Source organism: Plectropomus leopardus, chromosome 9, assembly GCF_026936395.1.
Source record: "Plectropomus leopardus strain MGB_pleo_1.0 chromosome 9, ASM2693639v1, whole genome shotgun sequence".
NCBI classification, from domain to species: Eukaryota; Metazoa; Chordata; class Actinopteri; order Perciformes; family Serranidae; genus Plectropomus; species Plectropomus leopardus.
Window position 1 is genome coordinate 18,378,385 of NC_142184.1, and position 25,042 is coordinate 18,403,426.

At 38.4% G+C, this 25,042-nt stretch overlaps 1 protein-coding gene across 2 annotated transcripts; it reads left to right on the top strand.

Annotated features, from left to right (window-relative positions):
* Positions 1-24,701, top strand: pkp1a (plakophilin 1a). 2 transcript variants are annotated; one of them, XM_042492378.2, is made up of 15 exons: positions 1-319; positions 4,227-4,339; positions 9,210-9,401; positions 9,569-9,753; positions 11,761-11,902; positions 12,194-12,401; positions 13,330-13,498; positions 14,320-14,437; positions 16,821-16,988; positions 17,097-17,264; positions 19,042-19,207; positions 19,308-19,494; positions 20,969-21,053; positions 22,243-22,339; positions 22,471-24,701. In XM_042492378.2, the coding sequence occupies exons 1-14, from the start codon at positions 142-144 to the stop codon at positions 22,315-22,317; spliced, it is 2,154 nt and encodes a 717-aa protein (XP_042348312.2). In that variant the 5' UTR covers positions 1-141; the 3' UTR covers positions 22,318-22,339; positions 22,471-24,701. The 2 variants fall into 2 exon arrangements, with proteins under 2 accessions (XP_042348312.2, XP_042348313.2); XM_042492379.2 differs by lacking the exon at positions 9,210-9,401.
* Positions 24,702-25,042: the final 341 nt, after the last annotated feature.

The following is a 25,042-nucleotide window of genomic DNA, read 5'->3' on the forward strand; positions in this document are numbered from 1 at the left end:
GGTACATTTAGCCTGCCTACACAGTTGGCTCTGTCCGCCGCTCTGCTCGAGACAAATCGCACTCCTCCTCCGGGTACGCACTTTATTTGAAAACTGGTTTGATAACCGCACCATTCACGCGAAGGGCGCCGTGTTGGGAAGATGATGGCTCCGCTGCGTACAGCGATGACAGTCGGCAGCGTGGATGACACGTCGCTCGCGGTGCCCTCCGACGACAATCTGCGCTCGGGACAGCAGCGCGTGCTGACTCAAGTGCACACCATTAAGAGGTGCAAGTCCAAACAGGGGAAGAGCGGCCAACTGTCGCCCTCACCAACAAGTATGGGAAATATGTTTTACACATTGTTAAGTGTGATATTATATCTTTTATTTGGATAGTGCTGTTGTCGTTTCGGGCGTTTTCCACCTGTTAGTCAATATTAGACTTTTTTTTTTTTAACTGGAAATGATTCGTCACAGTTTCTCCAGACGTTGCATCCTGCAGCCGCAGCTACTCGTCCAAACAGGCTGAATGTGGGGTTTACTGTGTTGCGGTTTGGCCAACTACTTGATTTTTTTTTTTTTAATAGGAAAAGGTGGGGATAAACTGTTTGAGGTACTTCTCTGTAAGAAAAAAGATTTTTTTCTGTAAGGCGATACTTGGCTGCTGTTTAACTCGAAAGTGAATTTTGTTATGTGAGCTCTGAGAAACTGTCAGAGACACATCCTACTTATCCTGAGCGTGCCACAGCGCTTTCTCTCTGTTTGTGAGGAATGCAGCTCATTGACTTTCACTGCCCACACACACACACAGAAAATTACATTTTAGTCTTTCAAAACAACCCTGGAATTTGGCTTTTGCTGCAAGAGACATTATAAAGATCCACCAGAAATTGAGACACAACATATTTTTTATATTGTGAAATGTGTGCGGTCTGCTGAGTTGAGATGAAGTGCATTGGAATATCTCTGAAGAATTTGTTATCTGTTAGATGGGCCATGCTGTTGATTTGCTATTTTACTATTGAACCCACACATTCAATGTTTAAAGTGATTTTGAAATGTGTGGTGCGCATGATAAGGATACATTTAGCCTGTTTAAAACAGGCCTTCATTAAATGATTGTAATTCCCAGTACACATAGAAAAATGCAGCCCGTATGAGAGACATACAGCACAACTAGGGTTGAAGCGACATACCGGTTTTAAGGGTTACTGTGATGTATATATTTGCTTATCTACAGTCTTTAAAAAAATACAACTTGACATAGAATCTCACCTTTATTTTAGTTATTTTCAAAATGGAAACTTTTTACATATACTTCCATTAAAAAAAATGGTTTCAAGTCTTTATTGTAGTGATACATTTGTTCTAAGCCTTCTGTTTTCATTCATTTAAAGGTCATTCTGACTAATAAAAATAATAATTCTGTAATGTTGTGAAACCGCAACATTTTAAGACTGTTATCATACTGTAAAAATATACCATTGCGACCGTTAGCACAGCACATACAAAATAAATGTTTTATCATCTGTGGTCAACATATTTAAGTGCTTCCCTGTCTTTATTTGTTTCAGAGAACCTCAGTGACCTAAAAATGAAGCTAAGCCTAAAGAAACTAAGAGATCTGACACGGAATATTTGCTCGGGGCAAATGTCTACCTTACACATATCAGCAGTCAAACACTGAATATTAAGGAAAATAACCACACAGTCAGAGCTGCATATACGCCTGAGGCCGACATTTTTATAGAAAGTTAAGCAGAGTTCATGAGTCACATACGGGAGAAAGGCTGTTTAACTTTTAGTGCTGGAGTGGCAAAGATCGCGATGTCTGATTTTTGTTAAACTGTTATCAGCCAGACCAATTCTGTTCTGTTGTTTTTAAAGGTGCTGTGTCAGAGCGTTAATATGAAGTCTTGTTCCTTCTGCGTGTGTTGAAATCCAAACTTGTGCTCAGTGGTGTGTGCATGTTAGTGCATGTGAGTCCCTGTGTATGTGTATCCCACTGGCTAGCTAATTGTACGCAGATGCTGGAGACTTGTATGGTAGCCTCGGCCACCAGTGTATGAATTTAGTGTGAATGAGTGACTGTGGCATGTAGTGTAAAACAGACTCAAGAGGTGCTATACAAATTCAGGTCCATCTTTTTACCCTGTTTAGATTTTTCGTGCCCTAACACCTCTGCTGCTGCACCAACGCAATTTTGTTTGTGGTGCTCACAGAATTAAAAGTTTAGGGGAAAAAAATGTTGCCAACATGTAACCAGTGGTCATCCAAAGAAGTGTTAGTTCATCCAAATTGAACTGCTCTTATTGATGTATTATGTTTCAGTGTTCAGCAAAACATATACAATCAGGCTATGCCTCCTTCAGTTTGCACAACAGTTGTATTGTTGTTGCATGGCAGCAGAAGTTTTAGAGGCAGATATCATAAAACCTCAGCACATTAAATTAAAACAATCTGCTTGGCTAGATAAAACCAGGATCATCTGCTGATAGGTGCTGAAGTCATTTTAGGAGAATTTTTCCTTTCCCGTACAGACATCATGTATGATATGATATGTTATGACAACCATAATCCTTTAATAGTGAAGTCACATCCTTCCATTTGGCACAATATGGCAGCGAAACTCACGTTCCCAGACAGACAAAGGTACTAAGACACGTTGGCTGTGTTTAACGGCTGGATTTCCCTAAGCTTACATTCAAATTGTTATGTGAAGTCTGATGTTATGTCATGTCTGTCTCGCTTGCTGTCTGACTGAGTGACTGACAGTTATGCACGTTGAGTTTTAAACACGTAATGTGTGTGTGTGAAAGCTTTTCTCAGCTGTTTTTGATAACACAAAACTGAAAAAACAAAAGGACTACTTGCCATTAACCACTGATAATGGACAAGTAATGAAATACTCTTCAAAATATTAATCAATCCAAATTGATTATTATTATTGAGTATAAATGAAAATCCAAAAAGAAACGTCATGAAAAGAAAAGTCATGCATATGATTAGATTAAGGGACGCATTTGAGTATATTTAGTAATATTTTGCAAAAACAAATTAAAAACATATATTATAAATGAATATAGAGAACTAAATGCTTTATTGAGTGTTGTAGCTGTTTTCCCAAATATTTTAATTTTGGAAATAAATATTTTAAATGATTGTAATATTGCAACTTATCCCTATAGAACAGTTCATATGATACCCTGTGAAGAAGCGGCCCACATTAAGTTACGTTCTTAATGTACAGTTACATGGTTGACATCGTTACTTTGGTTAGGTTCAGGAAAAGAAACATAGAGAGAATGTATCTTAAAATGGCTCACAGTTCGCTCGAAGTTCACATGGTTCTCAAAATGCGTCTCCATGTGAAAGTCTGTGGTTTTGTGACGTAATTACCACCATAATTTGGGATTGCTTCCTTGTTTACTCCAGTCAGTGCATTGGTCGCATGATCACAGCCCTCCAAAATACATGGTTTATGCATTAATTACTGGCTCATGATAATGTGGGATATATACAAATTTGAGTGCATTATTTTTTGTAGGAAAATGTACAAACAGTTTATTAGAATGGCCTGAATATTGCTTAAAACATTGTTTGTATATCCTTGTAAAAAAATTTGATTTATGTATTTGTGCAGTACTTGTTTGTGAAGTCTATAAATCCTTCTTTTAATTGTCCACTTGACTGTCAATAAATTAATTGCTTTTATTCATTTATTTTTTAAATGGAAGGCTGTCTTTGTCCACCAGAAAACTGTGGATGTATATTTTGCATAAATTCTAAAACACAACAAGTGAAAGTAAGTGCAAGTGAAACACAGATTGCAACACTGGAGCCCATATAAAGAGAAATCGTCCCCTATCATGAATATAGTGCACTATGTAGTTCAAATTCTCAGTAGTTAATTTCATCCACTATATAGTACACTATAAAACACATTACACACTACATAGTGAAGAGTTAGTGAGTGAATGAGGAAATGGTTTCGAACATAGCTAAGGTTTTTATCAACACCCTCATGCAGTTGTGCTCGTGTTTTTGATGCTCAGTGGAGGTCTTATCACCATGACAACATTAACCTGTTTAGGTGTGTTTCAGATTTCTTTCTTTCTATTTGTCATAATGTCCAGAGTAACATCTTGAGGGAAAAAAAAGTCTGACTGCCTGTCACTGCCTCTTCTTTTGAGTCTCCGTGTCTCCCTGTTGCTCATTTCCATTCTCGTCTCCTCTTTTAACAGCCACGAGTCCCCAGACAGTGCTATCACCTGAGTTTGGATCGTTCAAGTTTTCTCCATCCAATGGCACCTTCAGCCGCACCAACTCCTCCATGTCAACAGGCTTCAGCAAAATGGTAATTATTTCTCTCATGTAACAGACTCAACATTAAAGGGTCAAATCAGTATTTTTTTATTGAAGAGATTATATTAAAAAGTGGAATATAAACTTGAAAATAAAAGTGTAATTCCAAAATAGCGTTACAATTTTCAGATGTATGAAAATGTAATAATTACATTTTTCATTTTCACATAAGTCTTTGAAAATGAAATTTCAGTTGCTGTTTGCATTTTCAAATGGTTAGATAACTGCATTTCAGTTTTAATTGTGGCTTAAATAATGCCTGCACAAAGTTAAAATCCGGCTACATTCTTTCTAGTTTGATTTAACAACAATTTAATGTTTCAGATGTTGCCACTGTACAGCAGACTAAATCTTTGACATATCAATTGCCATTTTCATTTTCATTTTGTTCTGCTTGATTATTGTATTTTTTATTTAAATTTTTACTCAAATAATGCATACATACGTGAAATGAATAGAGTGGAATTACATTTTCATTTTCAAGTTTACATTACAATTTCTTATCAAGTCCGCTATAGGCATCCAAAAAATTACTCCAGTCACAAATATTTGAGAGTACATTACTGCTGATCAGTCTTAGTGTTTTAGGTAGTATGTTCTTCTACCTTCCATTTTTTTCAGTTAATTCTTTAATATCAGATGAACATTTTTTTAAAAAGCTAAACATACACAAATGCTGATGTGGTCCTTTAAAGATGCACCCCCTGCCCTTCAAATTCAGTTTAAGACGAGATGACACAATGCCTTGTTATTGTACAGAGTGGGAGAATTTGGTTAAGATTGGATAAATAGAATCCCTCATAGGGCCTACAACTCATCTCTGAGAGGTTTGATCTTTGACGATAAGCAATAACAGAATCTGGGTGGGTATCTATAAGTCAGTGTTAACACCAAATGGGCGTTACCTCTCAGTCACAATTAATTTATGACGTTATTTGATATATTATGCCATACTTGAGCTGGTTAATCTCGTGGTGCAGCCACACTGTGAGTGTGTGAGGTGCACACTGAATGGTACTGAAATGAAAAGTTAACAGAACATACTTTTTTTTTTTTAATTTAGCAGCCAGGCGTGAGTTATTTCCAGATTCTGGAAATGGACAGATATTGTTTTTTGAATGTCATTTTCAATTTAAGTCTTGTCACTTAGATTTCAAATCATTTGCAGTGCTCGACTAATCCAAATTTCACAGAGGAGTAATACTGACTTCATCAGTGTGGTTCTGAGTGTGTGTCTGTGTGTGTGAAGACGTATCAGCTCAGGGCTGGCCTGACCTGACCTACTGACAGTGAGTTGAGGCATGTCTGGGTGTGGTGTGGTGAGTGTGGTCACACTGATGAGGACTCATTATCACTAATCTCGCTCTGTCAAGTTGTGGTTGTATTTGTGCGTTTGAGTCACTTGTCACCTTAGGTCAAATTACTACCTAAGTCTACTTTCTACTTTCTGGTCTTGAACATATCACGTTAAATTACCCCGTCATACAGTAGAGCATGTATTAATACTGCAGTATTCAATGGAAGCATTAACTGTGGAGCAATTTTATTTCAAAGTGAAGGAACAAATAGAGATTTATGGTAACAAACCGAGCATGAACAGCAACCCAACCCAACATAATTGACATATTAAAATGTGACAGAGAAATATAATGTGAAAGTAAAAGTATGTCTCATATTTCTTGACTTTTGCTATTGACAGTGACATCTTTCCCCACTTTTATATTTCGAAATTGATACACTGTTCACAGTTGAATTTACCATATTACTGTAAATTTAGAAGAAATCCAGTTGTGAAACTAGAGAAGATAACAAAATGGGAATGTTTGTCAGTTTGATACATGAAAAAAATCTAACTTGGTATAAACAATATAGGAAAATCTTTGATGGTTCACTAAGTACTGTCATCTGTCAGCTTGTGGTATTTTGCCGCCTATTTTCATAATGCTAAACATCTCCATGAGAGGCGGAAACTCTCTGTTTGCTTGGGTTGACTTAAAGTAGTTCATCATCAATAAAATAACCATTTGTACATCAGCTCATACAGTAATACTTGAGCATTACACATGATCCCCAATCAATTCATAAATCAATATATTCACCCTTTTCCACAGAGGCATGCAAGAAAAAGGTTTTCCTTATCAATTCAAGGTAACACAGCATGTCCATTTAATATACAAATGGTCATTTTTTTGTATCAAGTATTTCTTTTATTTCCCAGTTCAGTTTATCCAACCAATGCAGCAGGCAAATCAAACCGCTCAAAATAGAAACTGTCAGGAAAAAAAGTCAGAAGCACAATGGAAACGCCCAGTGATCCAGCAGTTTTGGTTTACTGACATTGCTTAAAACTTGATCATACATTAATTTGTTCCTTTATCTAGACTAAAACATGTTCCAGGATGGATGCCTTGACAATATTTTTTTAAACCATATTCATGGCTGCCATGTGCCGTCAGAGTGCTTCCTTTTTTTTGCAACACCATCACCTCAATAATTATTAATCATTAGCTCAATTATGATTTCTACATCAGTGATGGTTGAACTGCTTTTGGTTATTTTACATGTTAACACAGTTACATAGTAAGCAGAGTTTTGAAAAATCTGCATCTCAGAATACATTTCAAAAAATGTGTGGACGAGAAGCCAAAACATAGAGGAAAATATCAACTTTCAAATATATTTGTTTATGTGTAGGTGGGGCCTTAATGAGGTATGTTCTCAAATAAGACCTCCTGCTGGTGTTGTATGCTGCTTCTGTTTGCTCTGCTGCATTTCTATCCATCTCTGCTATCCAGCTTCTGATGTTTGGAAAGCCCCGGTGGTTCAGTCAGGCTGTAACCAAATAAAGGGAGAAGGCAGCTCTCTGAGAGTAAACACACTGTCAGTTCTTATCAAGCACATTGTTGACAGATGTGTCCTCCATTATGCTTTCGCTGCTAGGTAGCAAAGCTGACCAGTAACTGAGCAACCAGTCCAGTTTGAAAAAGGAAAGAGTGTTTGTACATAACCTACAGTGCTTGTTTGTGTGTGTGTGTGTGTGTGTGTGTGTGTGTGTGTGTGTGCGTGTGTGTGCGTGTGTGCGTGTGTGTTTGCGTGTCACCTGCTTCCCCATTAGACAACATCCATTTCTAATAAATTTCACAAGTTGAAACATCAACATGTCAGCTGCAGCGATAAATTGTGAGAAATCTGTTGTGAGTTCTGAAGCTGTGATGTTTATGATATTTGAGTGATCATCAGTGCAGACTTTCTTCCTTAACAATGTTCAGTGTGTTCCAAGACTGGTGAGATTTTTTTTTCCTTTGTCAGACTTGTGATGTGACTGTATTTTTTTTTTAAATAAGCCAATAGGAGACCAAGGTTTGGTTGCGAGAATGACTAATCGTTAAAGCATTAGCTAGACATGTTCTGTCATTTTGCTCAAGCTATGCCAAGCTTCTCTCTTGGCATAGCTGCTTTGTGGAAAAACATGAAAAGTGTTCTTTGTACACACACAAACACAAGCACACACACAGACAAAGCCAAAAAAGCAAAGTCAGAATAAGTTGATACACAGATGAGGTGTAATTATGTGAGATTAAGCTCATTAAATGACTTTGGGATTGTGAAGACTGGTTTAACGAATGCTGTGTCTGACACACAAAGATCCTCTGTGAGAAACTGCTCGACTGTATCAGCGGCCCTCTAACTGCTTGTGTTGGTCTCCAATGACAGTCATTATGTTACTTTGGTTTGTGTGATTGTTGGGTTCATTCTGTTGCTTTCAGCATAAACTAAGGAGCAGAAAAAGGTATGCAGGCTTTGTGTCAAGTCAGATTCCTCTGTCTCGGTTTACAGTGAACGTCTTTAAAAACTGTTCCAGTGGAGAGTGGGTTACCTACTGTGTGACCTGGATTGTTGCTACAGAAAAACATTAAAGAGAAACGAAGGTCTTTTTCAACCTGGGCCCTGTGTTTCCACACTTTTGTGTCTAAGTGACAAAATGGGATAACAGTTTTTGAAATTGGTCCAGTATTGACAGAGGCAATTGTGCACTGTCAATTTAAGTCCATTAATAGTGCTTTTTTTGGCACTGACAGGCTCAGATTGTTATTAGAAGTATTTGATGACATCACGGGAAATACCGTACAGAGAAATTAAATGTTTTTCTTTAGCTTTCAGTGGTCGGTTTGTTGTAGAGACCAAGTCTGCGAGAGTTGGAAAGAGGAGTACTGGAAAGAGTTTGTTGTTTTGTACTACAGAAAACATAGCTTAGTGTTATATAGTTTGTTTTGAATGTCATGGCTGAATATTTAGCTGATTTTGACAGGTAGTGCATTATTCATATTCCCCAAATACATCCAGGTTTCTTTCCAAGCACTCCAGCTAGCATGTTCGGGTTTCTCATAAGTTGAGCTGATGTGAACATGCTCAAACACATAAACAAGATACTCCAAAAACCTGATGATAAACTTGTCATTCATGTCCTTGTAAATGCACTGTGTGGAAAAGTGGAAAAGAGACTTCTCCTTGAGCGAGACTTGGTTACACACCAAACAAACAGACTGGATCATGGAAAAGTGAAGAAAAATGTTTCATTTATTGGTGGTAAAATAAGTTCTTTTATTGGACAAAATTAATAGTGGTCAATTAGTTGTTGCATTGCAACCTGTTTCACTGCTGTGTCTGTGAATTTGCTCAGTACTGGACCAGTGTTGTCTCCATTTGTCACTGAGAAACAAAAATATGGAAAACTGGATCCAGGCTTAAAACCACAAAAGTTAGGAGTTATGTTTAATCTAATCCGAATAAAATTTGTGTATGCCCAAAATTTTAAAATGGAGTGTTTTATCTGAAAACCTCCTGACATTTCTTCTTTTTAGATTAACTCTCAGAAGAGTCGCACTCTGTCCGCTAAAACCATAACAGGAGGAAATTTCAGCAGCTCTGGCAATTGGGAACAGCAGATCGGCTCCAACAATTGGTCCCAGCGTCAAAATGGGCTGAAAACCGCTCGCAGTGACCCTGCTTTGGCTCATACTTTCTATGGTGTTCATCCAAACCCATCTTTTATGGTAATGAGTTTCAGTTTTTTGTTGCAACTACAGTCACTTAAGTATCTTCATCTATCTTAAGTGTTTTCATGTTAATAGGCAACTAATTCTTCAACAATATTTCACAAAAACTTTGATTACTCCACAGCACTGTACTGTATCAGCATTGTAAACTGCTCTTTTTGTAGAGAGTCAAAGGGCAGAGCCAGCAGACCCTCCGAACTCGACAAAACAGACACAGCACCTATTCCATGAACAACGGCACTCAGATCACCAGCAGCCAGTCACGCATCACCCAGCTGCCATTTGCACTGTCTCGCACCGAGGGCAAGATGGGTACCATGAAAATTTCCAAGAAAGTGCAGGAATCAGTGTGAGTTCTCTTGGTTATCTGAATTTCATGGAGAATTGAGGTCCCTCCTCTTCTTTTGTACACCAGGGGACCTTATTTTGGAAGAAATGTGTATGGTAGAGACAAATATGTTTTCTGTGCAATGGATTACTCGTGAAGTTTATCAAGGTTTGTCGTAGGTTTGTCACAGTACCATTTACTTTTGTGTGAAACTTCTCAGTGAGCTACATCTGTCGTCTTGCTCGATATACGTCACAGACACCTGTTAAATCACGAGCTTGGTAACTTAGCTTTTCCGCATCCAATTCTTATGTTACCTGATGTGTTTTATGCAACAACTTCCGCTTCTTTTTTTTATTTCTGAGAAAGCAAAAGAGTGGACAATAGTCACTTGTGTGAATACACCCCGAATGTCACATACGTGACTTTTGACTGTGCAGTTTCTGTAATTAGGTATTTCCACAGTCTTATTCTTCAACAGTTTTACAACAAACTATGACTTTCTGGAAATGCAACATCAACTTTTATTTCACAAACATTATGTTTTAATTACGGCACAATTCAATTCAACTAAAACACAAGACTTTGTACTCCAGTAAAGGATAAGCACTCAATTAGGATCCTAGGGTCACTGATCAGCAATTATGATTTAAATATGAATGCCAGAGAGGAGTAATAGAAAAAAAAAAGGGGAAAGAGGAAGAAGAAGCAGAGCCAAGGTGGCAGGTCTGAACAGACTCAAAACCACCCCTGGCGGGTCGGGCCAAAAGCTCCCCCTCCTCCCCGTCACACGGACGGGAATTTCAACTGATCACAAGAAACTTGTGCTCCAGGAATATACACACTAAAGAAACTAGGGTCACCAATCAGCTATTATGGCTTAAATATAAAGGACAGAGAGCAGTGAAGACTAACACATATTTGGGGTCATCAGGTGGGAATCTCCTTTCATCAGTGTTTCACCTAGTTGGTCCCACAACACCTCCAGGAGGCTAGGCAGTGAACTCTGGCGTCCCATAGCCGCTCCCCTAGTGCCAGCCCTACTGCTCCTATGCAGCCCAAACAGCCCTGCCACCTTCAACAGACCCAGGCTCCATTTATGCGAGCTCCAGGTAGTGGCAGTACCATCTGGCTATCACAGATACAAGGCTAAGCTAAACTGCTCTCACAGATGCAAGCTAAACTGCTACAAAGCTACCACAGTTACAAGGCTAAGCTACACTATAACATGGCTATCACAGATACAAGGCTAAGGCTAAGCTATGCTAGCCATGCTAGCTAGGCTAGTTATCACATGGCTATCACAGCCTACAGACAGATACCAAAGGCTACCACAGATACAAAACTAAGCTAAGCTAACACATGGCTATCCCCCAGGAGGCTAAACTGAGCTAGCTAGGCTGGCTATCACATGGCTATTACAGACCAAACAGTAATACCACCTTCAACAGACCCAGGCTCTATTTATGCAGACTCCAGGTAGTGACTGTGCTGATGCTACCTTCCCTAGCACACACATCACCAATATACTACAACTGACATTATACTCACATATTTCCAAAAACGAAGTCCTGTGGTGGTCCACTGGAAGTCAAGGGACTTCGCCTTTCTGTTGATAATTTTAGGCAACAAGAGGGGGTTGACATTGGTAACATTATACTTGTACAGGATAAGAGTCTGTCAGTGATGCATGAAATGGGTTACATTTTATTATTAGAATTAATATTTGCTAGTATTCACATATTTATCATATCTCAGTCTTAAGGTAAAGGTCAGTTTCTCCTTATTTTTTAAAACAGTTGCAGCCCAGTCATCCTTTGTTGGAGGGAATGGCTGTCGCTATTTTCATGCTCCATATTTCTTGCAATTAAAATTAAAAATCATCCTGAGCCATAATTTGTCTAAGATTTGACCATGGTATTATGTGACAAAAGTGCAGTAAGCTCATTTTCTTTTGAATGCATCAAAAACTATTTTCTACTGTTGAATTTCGAACTCTCTCATCTATTGCTTTGCCTGTTACTGCAGGGTGGACAGCGGAATTAAAGTGTCAGACATGACCCTGAAGAAGGCTGTAGAGTTCCTGTCTCACCCTGACGAGAACTACCAGCAGTATGGAGCCACCTTCATCCACCACACCACCTACAATGAGGAGAGCGCCAAACTGCAGGTTTGAGCACTTGGACACAAATATACTGTACTTACACACCCTCCAAACCTGCAAATACGGTCTATTTTCACATCATGTTTGAGTGAGGGTTGTCTGGTTGTGTTGATATGATCATTGCAAATACTCTGCAAAGACCTTTGTGTAACCTGCCTTGAGGGAAAGGGAGGAGAAAGCGTTCATCAGCATACTTGGCTGCTGGTTCTGTTTGTAACACATAGTTTTGGGAATTTGTGCCACGCCTTTAAATCGCACATTTTCAACACACATTCCCTCCACATTTTTGTTTTACAGGTGCGCGAACTAGGAGGTATCCCCGGTCTGGTGAGCCTGCTGCGGAGCCCCAACACTGAGGTGAGCCAGGGTGCTGCTGGGGCTCTGAGGAACCTGGTTTTCATGGACCGGGAGAACAAGCTGGAGGTTCAGAACTGTGGTGGCATAGGGAAGGCCCTGCAACTGCTCAAGGAGACTGATTCTACTGATACTCAGAAACAGATCGCTGGTAGGACATTTTTATTGGGGCAGGACCTTAACTTATTGGGTAGCAGGGTGGCTTAGTGGGCATTTACTAAAAAAGCATATGCCTTATGCCTAAATATTACACAGACTGAGCTAGAAAATGTGCTTTACAATATAATGCTTTGTTTTTCTGCATGTACGTCAACAGTAACTGGGGCCACAGGCATTAAATTTTCTTGCTGTCCGTCCCATTCTCATGAGCGCAATATCTCAAGAATGCCTGAAGGAATTTCTCCAAATTTGGCACAAACTTGCCCTAAACGATGACAATTTGGTGGTCATAGGTCAAAGATCACTGTAACCTTGTCTGTCTTATTCTGGTGAATGTGATATCTCAAGAAGGCATTTAGGGAGGTTCCTCAAACTTAGTACAAACACTCAAACTGTCTGCCTTAATTCAAGAAGTCATATGCTAATTATGACAGTTTCCCCCAATATGTCTAATGGGATAAAATGATGAAGTGATGATATTTAATATTTTATATTTTGGCACTAATCTTGAAAAATAATTAAATAAAGAATATAAATAAATGAAATGAAATAAATGAACAATAGAAAACATAGATCATTGTAATAATGATACATGTGTGCATTGAAATTAACAACAATGATATTCTAATTCTCCTTTTTATTATTATTATTATTATTATTATTGACTCACTCATTAGTTACGTCCAGTAATACAAATAATAATAATAATAATTGTAATAAGGAGTACTTTTCTCCATATTATACATTTCTTTCACAGTCCCCCCACAGTCCACTCAACTTTTCTTAGAACATCCATTTCTTAGTCCAACATTATTTTAAGAATAAACACAACCTCAAAGAGCAGCAACATGCATGGATGAAATACTTACATCAGGAATGCTAAGGCAGATTTTTAACTCTATGTTTCTTATCACACAAAGGCCTGCTATGGAACCTGTCCTCTGATGATAAACTGAAGGAAGAGCTCATAGCCACAGCTCTGCCCGCCCTGACTGAGAACGTGGTGGTGCCATATACCTGCTGGTCAGACAACAGCGCCAATAACAACATACACCCTGATGTCTTCCACAGCGCCACAGGGTGCCTGCGGTAAGAACATTTAAATAATCAATACCCCTGATGAATGATATTTAAGTTTTTTAGGGCAGATAGTTCCCAAAAGTTTTTCTTTTAATACAATAGTTTTAACATCACAAACACCTTTGGCAAGGCTTTGCGTTATCAACAATTAGATGATTAATCCAATAATAGCTACCCATAAAGTTATTAAATGATGTAAGTAATTTTTAAGCTAAAATGTCTTCCTCAGTATGAGGAATTGCTGCTTTTCTTTGATTTATATTACTGGAAACCGAATATTTTGGGGTTATTGACTGTTGTTTAAATAAAACAGGGAATTAGGAGATAACACAAAGGGCTGTGGAAAATATGAAAAATATTTTTCCAATATTTTCTGACATTTTATGGATAAAACAGTTAATTGATTAATCGAAAACTTATTGGCAGATTCCTTGACAATGAAAATAGTTGTTAGTTGCAGCCATAGTCCAAACAGTGCTTTGCCTTTCTGCAGCTCCAGCAGCAGCAGCAGCACCTGTTAAAGTGTGTCACATGATGCATGATGTATGCAAAACGCACCCATACATCTACCTGAACTGAAGAAGAATTTGAATTCTAATCGAGATCAGACCCCTGTTTGACAGTCATATAGTGTAAATGTCTATTAAACAATAGTTTTTATTGTAACTTAATACTGGCACTGCTTTGGAAACCTCATCTCTATGATCATGTTTGGGCTGTGATGGTGCAACTTACACGTTGAGACACTCACAGTTTTGTGTCTTATTGTATTCCTGACATGTTAGTGTTTCCTTTTTGATTTAAATGAATGGTGGTTGAAATGTGTCTAGGAATCTGAGCTGCGCATCGAAGAAGGAGAGGCAGGCAATGAGAGATTGCCGCGGCCTCATTGACTCACTCTTGAGTTACGTCCAGTCCTGTGTGGCCGAGGAAAACCCTGATGACCAGGTAAGCTCTCTCATCTCTATCAACAGGAATTTTCTCTATTGTATTCACAGTACTTAAAATTTAAAGGCTCTGTACACAGACTGAATCAGAGTTGGTCGGTAGACTAATTTTTTTGCTATGCACATTTTGCCGTCCTCTTATTGTTGGCCAGTGCAAACAAACATTTTAAATTAGTTTTGTGAGAATACTAATACATCAGGAATTATTTTATGCTCTAGTATTTTTAAACTCATCTACTCCCCTCTACACCACCACCATCATTACTTTGGGAAAAACTGATGGTGTCAAAAACAGCTGAAACAATGAATCGATTAATCAATTAGCTCATCTTCAGTAATTTAATAAGCAACTATTTTGATCATTGTGTAAGTCTCTCTTTTTTGTTTGTTTGTTTTTGTTGTTGTTTTTCTGTTTTCTGGTAAACTGACTTTCTGTGGGGTTTGGACAAACAAAAATAATTAAATGACATTGTTTTGGGCTTAAGGGGTTTTAGCAGAGAGCAGTTAACTAAATTACAGTGTTTATTTTTGTCGCTATAGTGCTAATAGAGAGACTTGAAGATTAAAACATTTGTGCCCACAACGGAAATTTAGAATTTCATTTGGTGGTGCTATATTTTCGTAAAAAAAACAGTGGTCCCATCTGCAAAAAGATTAAATATAATGTAATAAGAAAATGGCTTTATCTTTTTTTTTTAATCAGTGAACTCTCAACAAGTATCCAAGATATGTCCACATATGCAGTGTAAAATAATATTTATATGTATAACATTCAACAAACATGATTTAAGCATTTTTCCTCATTCTGAAAATCCTGAATAATGATAAAAGGATAGATTTTCATGTAGTCATGTAATAAAGTCAATTGTACTGTGAGATTGATCAAAGTGCATGGGTTCCACTTTAAACCACAACAAATGTTAATGTTAATGTTAATGTCATTTTTTGCTTATCATTCCAAATATCTACTCTATATCTGTGTTTAGGCACAGTTTGAAAGCTGAAACTTTGATATTTAAATAGTTTGCTTCACTGGCCTTATAATCTAGGATTATTTGTCTGTTTATCAGGCCACATGTTTTTTTTTCCACTTTGTGTTGCTAACAATAAGCTTTGGATCAGTGAGCAGGCAAGTGCTTGGATTCATGTCTGGTGATGTATGTTTAATTCAGTTCCTGTGGCACAGGTCTTGTGTCTCTCACAGAAAGTGTTCAGTGCAGAAACTTTTGATATTTCCTGAAGCACATGTACAAACACATGCCGTACAACTACATTACACACTTACATGTATAAGCAGGTAAATAGCACGTGGAGTCAGCATGTGTCGTACATTTAGCATTTCTGGAGGTTTTGGGTGTGGATCTGTGCCTAATTCTATGCGTGTTAGCACTCTGTTTACGCAGGCTTCTTATAATGAAGTAGTGGAGTGTGAGTGGTGCTGTCTGTGTGAGAGGCAGAGAAAGAATATGTTTCGTGTCAGCTCAGTAAAGTTTTCTTCTTGTAGTAAACTAACTGTGGTTGTTGCTGCGCTTTATGCATGTTGATTCCTAAATTTCCTAAATTTGTGTAAAGACTGTGTAGATGTAGCTTAAACTCTATGTCTTCATCATTTGATTGTGTTTCAGTAACCTTTTTATTAATATAATTTTACTGATCTTAGTATTATTATTATGTACCCTCATAAAGAAATCCCACTGACTTCACTAATTCTCATTTAGTATGAATGAATGGACAGGTTTCAGACTGATTTTGCATTTCCGAATTGGTCTGACAATGGCAGACTTGAAGAATTCATCCTTTTCTAGTTAAATAAACCTACAAACTGAAACTTTCTTAAGAGCTTGATGGGTGTTTGCTTAATAAATAGGGAATGTGAAATTAAATTTAAAAGAAAGTATGAGTTACCTTAGTGGGCTGGACAAATAGACATAATGGAAATTCCAGTTTTTGTCAATTTTGGTGTTACTCTTGTAGTACTCTTGTTATTTATGTCCACTGATTGCATTTCACTCGCTGCTTCAATTGTAAAGATTTGGGATACCACTACACTGTTGAGATTTTAAAATAATTTTGAGCCCTAGGTTTGAGTTCGACTGAAATTAATCTCAGAGAATAGTTCCAATGGGATCCAGATGTAGAGCAGGTAATCATAAATGGGGTCTTCCTGTATTGTTTAGTGGCTGTGAATGATGTGAAGTGCATGGTGTCACATTGTTTTTGCAAATGGGAAACTTGCAAATAAGAATCATACCATCCTGTCATGTAACTTGATACAATTTCTTTGGAAACACACTAGCAAATGTGTATAATATGACAGACAGTTCAGAAAAGAGACTGCTGTGCTATTTTATGACATGTAGTAAGAAATCTCTTCTCTCCTCTAGTCTGTGGAGAACTGTGCATGCATCCTCCACAACTTGACCTACCAACTGGAGGAGGAGTCCCCTCAGTGTTTCAGCAAGTTCCAGTCTCTGATGGACAGTGAATTTGATAGAAGGAGAAGCCCCACGATTGGATGCTTCAGCCCCAAGAGTGGCAAGGCTCAAAGGGAGGTAGGCATCAACCACAACACTTCCACCTCATGTTTGTTGGATAAACATGACGACCCCTCAGTCCAAGCCCCTTCTCATTCTCCTTTCCTTCTTGTCTTTTCTCCTCAGTTTTCATTTGACAAAATGCCAGACGATATCATCCCATCAGGTGCGAAGCGGTTGTGCCATCCCAGTACCATGCAGACCTACCTGTCTCTGATGGGCTCATCCAAGAAAGACTCCACCCTGGAGGCCTGCTGCGGCGCCCTGCAGAACCTCACTGCCAGCAGTGGACTGGTGAGTATGAAGAAGATAATTATCAGGTTTGCTGTCTGTGTGAGGTGTTGATGGAAACTCTGGATTATCTCAGATTTATTTAACAACCAAGAGAAGCAACAGAAAGACAGAGATGTGGGGAAATAGTGACACAACTGCACAACTGGCTGGTTTTATGAGAAAAGGTGAAGTTTTGTCTCCAGTGATTCAGAGATTATAAAAAGAAAGTTAGAACAAAAGAAAGTAAGATGCAAATATCAAATGCAGTGGAAACCACTCACCATTGGTATAATGCAATTAAGTAATAATACCTTGTTACAGTTCTTAAGTATTTTTTGGGTGTATCTGTACTTTTCTTGAGGCTTTATGTTTCTGTCTGCCGCTTTCCCTCTACTACATTTCATAAATGAAATGTATATTTTCACTCTATTACATTTCCCTTAAACGTTTTAGTTACTTAGGACAAAAAAGGGAAGGAAGGGAGTGGAGGGAATGAAAGAATTTCATTTTTTTCATTCATTTTTTTTTTTATTATTCCATTAAGTTGTTAAACAGCCAAGTTTTTCTTCAGCTATAATGTGAGCTCCATTTTTAGGGTGGTTTATGTTATGAGGAAATAAATTTGATAATTCTCAAAATTCTGACACTTTATTTCTTTTACCAGCATTTACTTGTACTTTAACAATTACATTTAATATATTACAGTTGTTTTTCATACTAAAGTACAGTAAATATCAGGTACTTTTACTCAAGAAATATTCTAATAGGTGACTATAACTTAAACCAAAGTCATTTCCTGGTAAGATATCTGTACTTTTACTGAAGTTTGGCTTTCAGGGACTTCATCCACCACTGCCACTTATATTGATCACAGTTAGAGTGATGAACTGCTTCTATGCATGAAAAAGCTTGGGACAGAATCATTCCCATGCAAATTCTGTTTAAATACCGGCAATTTGCTTATAGTCATCAAGTGGCTTACAGTGCTCATGTTGGATCTTTTAATACATGACAAAATATGGAAAAACACTTTAAGACTGCAGTATTTTTTTTCTTTTACTTTACTCCCACGACACTTTGCCTCACATTTATTGTCTGCTTTAGGTTTCCTACGTAAGGCTGGTTCTGCATGCACATTGAAATCATGATGGGAAAGGGAAAGTGAATATCTCTCAGTAAATCACTCCTCAAAGCTCATGATAAACCACCAAAAACAGCTAAAAAGATACAGCAGCCAAACTTAGTGTTCTCCAGGCTACTTTGTGTTTGTTGACTCATATGTTTAGAAACAGTCATGGTTGCTAATGATGAAGACAGAAAACAAATTTGCACAGGGAAACTACCTGTGGTTGGAGTATCCCTCATCAGGTGGATTGATCAGTCACATAATGCCCTCTTTAGCAGGTCCTCAGTGAGGGAAATTTTAAGCTTTACATACAGTACTGTTGTATTGTAGTGTATATGAATTCTGTAGCGTACAGTAACCGAATTTAATTTGTACACTACTTTAAAAAAGTGTTTCAAATAGCTGTAGGCCTCCTTTAACTTTGAGAGAGTCAGTACAATTCAATCAGTTTTCAGTCAGTTTGATGGTAATCTGCATGAGGATAAAAAAAAAAAAGTTTTAGTCATCTTCAGTTTATAGCAATCATAAGTTTGATCTGGACTTACATGGTCACTGTAAGAGGTTTTCACTGTATTAACAAAGTCAGCTTGATTTTATCACAAGGCAAATATGAGCAGCTGCATTGGAGCTAATGTGTTTTCCTCCTTCTGTCTTGTGTTTACTTCTCGTCAGGGCTCCAGTGCCATGAGCCAGATTCTGGTTCAAAAGCTGGGGGCTCTGCTGCACATGTCCCCTCTGTTAAAGTCTAGTAACCGGAGCCTGCAGAAGACTGCGCTGTCCCTGCTGGGTAACATGTATCGGACCAGTGGTTCGCAGACTTCCGTGAGCAAGGAAATGGGTAAGTGCTGATGTTTGTTTTGAAGGCAGCAGATACATGAACGTGAAATTTGTCAACATAAAAACGGATTCACTGTGTGTTTCCTTTGCCTTCTGTATAGCAAAACAGATTCTGCCTGAGCTCACCAGCATCCTCTCCTCGGGCCCCCGAGAGATGGGAAACTCAGATGATTCGATAGCAACAGCTTGTAGCACAGTACTAAGTCTTATGATGACAGACACAGAGGTCACCAAGAAGGTCATCAGTAGTGAACTGGTGTCATCAGTGGCCGACCTCAGTGAGAACACGTGAGTTTTTGTTTATTCATCTCTGTGGGGGGAGAGTCAGCTTTCATAGCTGTGGCTCAGAGGTAGAGCGGGTCGTCCTCTAATCAGAAGATTAGCGGTTCAATTACCGGCTCCCCCAGGCAACATGTCGAGGTATCCTGATACTGAACCCCAAATTGCTCCTGATGCGACTTCATCGGAGTGTGACTGCATGTGAATGATTACTGATTAGCAGGTTACACCTTGTACAGTAGCTTCGGCCACCAGTGTGTGAATGTGTGTGAATGGGTGAATGTCACATGTGGTGTGAAAGTGCTTTGAGTGGTCAAAAAGACTAGAAAAGCGCTATACAAGTACAGTCCATTTACCATTAAATACATTTGTTTGACGTGTGTGCGTTGAACTACCTCCGTGTTTGAAAAGTGCTCCATAGGACATAGACTTCCAGGGACAGTTCATCCGAAATTAAAGAGATATACATATTTTCCTCTCACCTGTAGTGGTATTTATCAGTCTTTGGTGTAAGTTGCTGAGTATTGGAGATATCGGCCATAGAGATGTCTCCCTTCTCGCTGATATAGTGGAACTAGATGGTACATGGCTTGTGGTGCAAAAAGTGCAAAAAAATTATTTGAAAAACTCAACAGCAATGTCTCTTACCAGAAATCATAACCCGGTTACTCAAGAGAATCTACAGACCTTGTTGTGAGCAGTTTTATGTAGGAACTATTTTCTGACTACCTAACAACACCTGCCAACAGTATCACCATGTAGAAGGAAGTGTGCATCTACTCATGGAAAAGAGGCTCAGGTTCGTGATAGTGCGAGATGTAAATACGATGATACAGTTGGGGGGTGTAGTTTGGTAGAAATAAAATAGTTCCTTCACAAAACTGCTCACAGTTCCATTATATTTCAGAGAAGGCAGTTATCTCTACAGCCAATATCTCCAACACTTAGCTACTCACACAGAAACAGTTTAGACTGATAAATAGCATTACATGTAAGAGTGGTTTGTAGCCATGCAGATTATGTTGAGTTTTACCTGCCAACGTTTGAGATCTGTTTGATATTTCTGCCTCCACCCTAACATCGACAGCAACACCTCTTTCCAGAGAAAATTGTTCTGCATCTCTTAACAATTTACAGGGAATGCTGCCAGTTGGAACAACTGTCTGCCAAAGAAACCCTGAATAAAACCAGTGGCAGTGGATTATCCACTCTGTAAACAATGACAGGCATTCTTTCTCAAAAGACAAGTTTTTAATCCATCATCATGCAGTTGATTTTGCAGCTGATCATCAAATGTTTATTTTAACACAAAAACTGCCACAGTCAGCTTTTGTTTTCCATTGTCAAATTATCTAAAATGCCAGTTGTGAAGGTGATATCTTAAGAGCCTAAATTGCTTATTTTTATCACAGTCCTTTGTTGTTTGTGTGTGCTTTGCCTGATGTTTTCAGCTCTTTCTATGACCTCTGCCTTGCTTTCTTAGGTCATTTCCCAAAGCCAGAAACGTAGCTTCGGCACTGCTCTACAACATGTGGAATGACAAGAATTTACAATGTGTTGTCAAAAAGGTAAAATGCTAAAACATGTGGCTGACTTGCTTTATTCTCTAATGCCTGGTACACACTACACAAGAATCCCATTGATTTTTGGCCCATTTCCCCATCCTGACAATGCTTATCAAAGCCCTATTTTTTTATGGTTCTAAAGATCAACTTGCCTGAACTTCGTATAGCGTGATGTATGTTAAGAGTGTTTTTTACGTATTCCATCCTGGCAACACTGATTTCCAGTCGCAAGCAGATCAATCTTTATGATGCAATCTGTTCAGTCAGGGGAAACCTGAGGATCGCAGGCAGTCCTGCAGGCCTCAGAGGCTTTAAATTTGTGAATTTTCTGAAGTAGTGCTAAAACTAGCCACTAGCTCTTCCTTCCCCTTGTGCACCGTGTATTTTTACTTTAAAGTCACATTTGATTGGGAAAGATTTGCATGAGTTCCGGTTTTAAAGGTTTGGGACTCTTGTTGATCGTGATTGGAATCTTTTGGTGTCTGGTTGCTCTCCACACACTATAGAAAAAAAGTGTTAAATTTAGCATTACATTTTGTTATGTGTGGGATCATTAAAATTTTTGACATTTGTTAACATCTAAAAAAATATTCTAGTGTAAGCCAGTCTTATGGCAGACACAACACAAATGTATCCGTGTATAAGGCTTAGCACATGTTCGCACTGCCTTACACAAGCACCCACTGAAATGGGTGGGTGTTTATTAATACTCCTTCGGTGCACACAATCACTTTCCCTTCCCTACTGCCACACCCAGGAGTTCAATGAATACATAAACAATCACACTGGAATCCTGGCAGACTGGTTTCTGGTGCACAGTGTCTATTATGGGAGGAGTAGCTCATGGAAAATGGAGGAGAGATGAAGAAGAGGTCAAGACAGTAAAGAGTCAGAGGTGGACGAGATGGGGAATAGAAAGTGCATATGAAAGATTAAGTGTATGTTGTATGAGAAAATGTGCACACATGTATGACAGAGGCAACATTTATACCATGCCATGAGTCAAGAAGTAAAAGCGATACCTGGCAAGACTGAGAAAACAGTTGTCACACTGCCATGATTTGCTGGAGGCCTCTCCAAATTGCTGACACAGTACATTTCCTCTTAATTAAACCAAGGGTGTGTTTTTTTGTGTGTGGTTGTGTCTGTGTGACACCCTTAACTGATATTCTTTCAACAATTTGATCCACAGCTGGGGATGGGCAAATCACTTTTTGTCAATGACAACACCACAGCAGCGTTCAGGTCACTGCAAGTTATCGAGTGAGTGTGACGGGCGAGGGAAAAAGGTATGATTTGTGTCTCAACGCTTGTATCTACTTATGATTGATGAAGTGACAATTCAGTGAGCAGAATTTTGTATCATGAGGATTAAAACGTTTTCTCTGTGTCTCCTGTGCTCCTGTGTGTGTGTTTGCAGATGGAAACCAGCATGTTTAGACACTGCTTTGGCCACACCTGTGGAACAAGGAGAGTAAAATGACATTCTTCACATAATAGCCTTGTTGAAAGAGCCTATCAATTAAGAGTCAATCATACATTGTACATGTTTTAGAGAAAGCAGAGCCTTTAATTTTATGAGCAATGCTGTGGTGTTTTTGTTTCTGTCTGTATATATAAAAGGGTGAATGTGTTTTTGGTAGGTGAAGCGTGAATGTGCTGAAACCCAGTTCCTCCAGCCACCAGACAATGTTATCTGCAATGAAAGTTAAAGGTATGCAGTTATAGGTGCAGTGGTTATTTAGATTCAGGATTGGAATTGTTGCCAAATATGTCTGTCTGTAGTGGCTAAAAGATAAGCTCGCTGTTGTGGCCTTTGTTTTGTTATCTGTATTATTCTCTGATTCAGAATTTTGTTTTATAAAAAAAAAAATTAACAGAAAAAGCTTTCAACAAGAGTGCCTAAATAGAGGAATAGTTTCACATTTTGGGAAAATGCTTTTCACTTTCTTGCCCATAGTTGATGTGGACTAGAAACAGAGGGAAACAGCTAGCCTGGCTACCTTGGGTCTCACGTAGTCAGAACTAACTCCTCAGTGCTGAATGTGTCAATGTTAGAGAAAGGTCTGGAAGCACTTAGCCCAGCAATCATGCTCTTCCAAAATAGTGTCGGGGAAGGGGGAAACACAGGGACAGAGATAACTGTTAGCATCATACAACTAATGTTAACCAAGGATTATTATCAGATTAAATGAGCCATTTCAGTATAACAGCTAAGAGTTGTGTGATAGTGCTGCTGCTGTGAGAGCAGGGCCAGCAGCAACAGAGTTTGCCAATATTGTGTTGAGTCAGACTGTTCCAGGATCAAACCTAGGTGTTGTTTGACTGGAGATGTTTTGAGTGAAGAAGCAAATCAACTCCAACTAGCCATGTCAGAAAATGGATCAACATCGGGCCTGAGAGTCCTGCAGGATGTCAGCTTTTCTAAAGTTTGCTCACAAGTTGTTTTGTATGTTGTGTATGTATGCAATTCACCTAAAGACCAAAGCAGGTGTGCCTTATTGCATGATCCAGATCTTCATCAAAACTCGCCATTTTCAGCTAGTAGGTCATTAGCTTGGAGGGAGAATGACGGCCCAAATAGCCAGCTAGTTGCAAGTTTATTATTTGTGTGCAAATTATACAAACAAGATATAAGCTGTCAAGAGGAAGAAATTCAGTGCCTTTGGATTGAGCCAGACTAGCTGTTTTTTCAGTGTTTCTAGTCTTTGTGCTTAGCTAAGTGGCTGTTGGCAGTATACTGGACTGATGTGAGAGCAGTATCGATGTTGTTATCTAACTCTCGATAAGAAAGTGAAGCATATTTCCCAAAATATTAAACCATTTCTGTAAGTGCAGTAGTAAAAGCCTGTTTTTTTATGTTGCTTTGTTAGCAGATTGCTTTGTTATATATATATGGCTTGGGGTTTTTTTGTGTTTCTTTTTTATTATTGTTTGTTTTCTTGCATAAACTGAGGAATTGGCGATGTTTAAGTATTGATATATATTACACAACACATAACACCAGCTGTGCCTTTTCGCTTTGATTAACAATGCATAGAAAGTTGAAGCAGTACAGTCAGTCAACCCCTTTAAAGTCCAATTTGAAATATATCAATAATTGACGTATCCTGTGACAGTTGAGGTTAGCTGCAGGCTGCACACTGAGAGTCTTTTAAGAATTCTTTGATTCAGTTCAAACAGAAATCACAAAGGAGATAACGATATGAGATCATATATATAAATGATAAATGTTTGTACTTAAAAACACACGGTTATTCGTCTAAAACTTTTATATGTGATCTTTACTACTTTAACATTTTAAGGGCTCTTTACAGGGTATCTGCTCCCATAACTAAAGCACAGTTATATATCAGTTTCACATCTTATAACTGATGCTTTTTGAAGACCTATCAACACAAATCATTAAGACGAAGACTGACTGTGTGCATCATAGGGGACTCGCCATGGCTTCAACAATACACTGTAGTGGACTATTTTTCTTTTAAGCTTGAGACATTGTAGTCTTTCCGACGTTCATTTGCCTCGGGGAAGATTGATGTCAGTATTGCCTAGAATGTATTATTTGGAGAAATCTATGTGTGTCATATAATTAGGAGCTTTCTCTGTCACTCACTCTGTCCATATAATAAATAACACATATGAAGACAACGTTGCAAGTGGGTCTTTTTTCTTCAGCGACTAGCTTAAATTTAAGTCAGTGTGTGAACACACTATGTGCACATACAAGCCATGTTGGAAGATCCTTTTTATCATTTCTTGCACATCTCTTGAACTAATTAAGCTCATTCCAGCAGCAGGGTTTTTGTGGTGTGTGTGTGTGCATGCCGTTCTCTGACTAAGAGAAAAACTATGAAAACAAAATTTGAAGTGTTTCAGCTCTATTTTCTAAATTGGGCAATAGGGTTTGAAGCAGGTTCAGTGAGATTTTTTTTTAAAAAAGGACCTGTTTTGCTCATTTTCAGGTTCATACTTGTATTTTAGGTTTCTGC

What these genes read in the sequence shown, in the direction of transcription:
- pkp1a (XM_042492378.2), top strand. Translation starts at nt 142, where the DNA reads ATGATGGCTCCGCTGCGTACAGCGATGACAGTCGGCAGCGTGGATGAC. An exon ending in CAACAGGCTTCAGCAAAATG is followed by an intron (nt 4,340 to 9,209) that starts GTAATTATTTCT and finishes TCTTCTTTTTAG; the next exon opens with ATTAACTCTCAGAAGAGTCG. An exon ending in AAGAAAGTGCAGGAATCAGT is followed by an intron (nt 9,754 to 11,760) that starts GTGAGTTCTCTT and finishes CTGTTACTGCAG; the next exon opens with GGTGGACAGCGGAATTAAAG.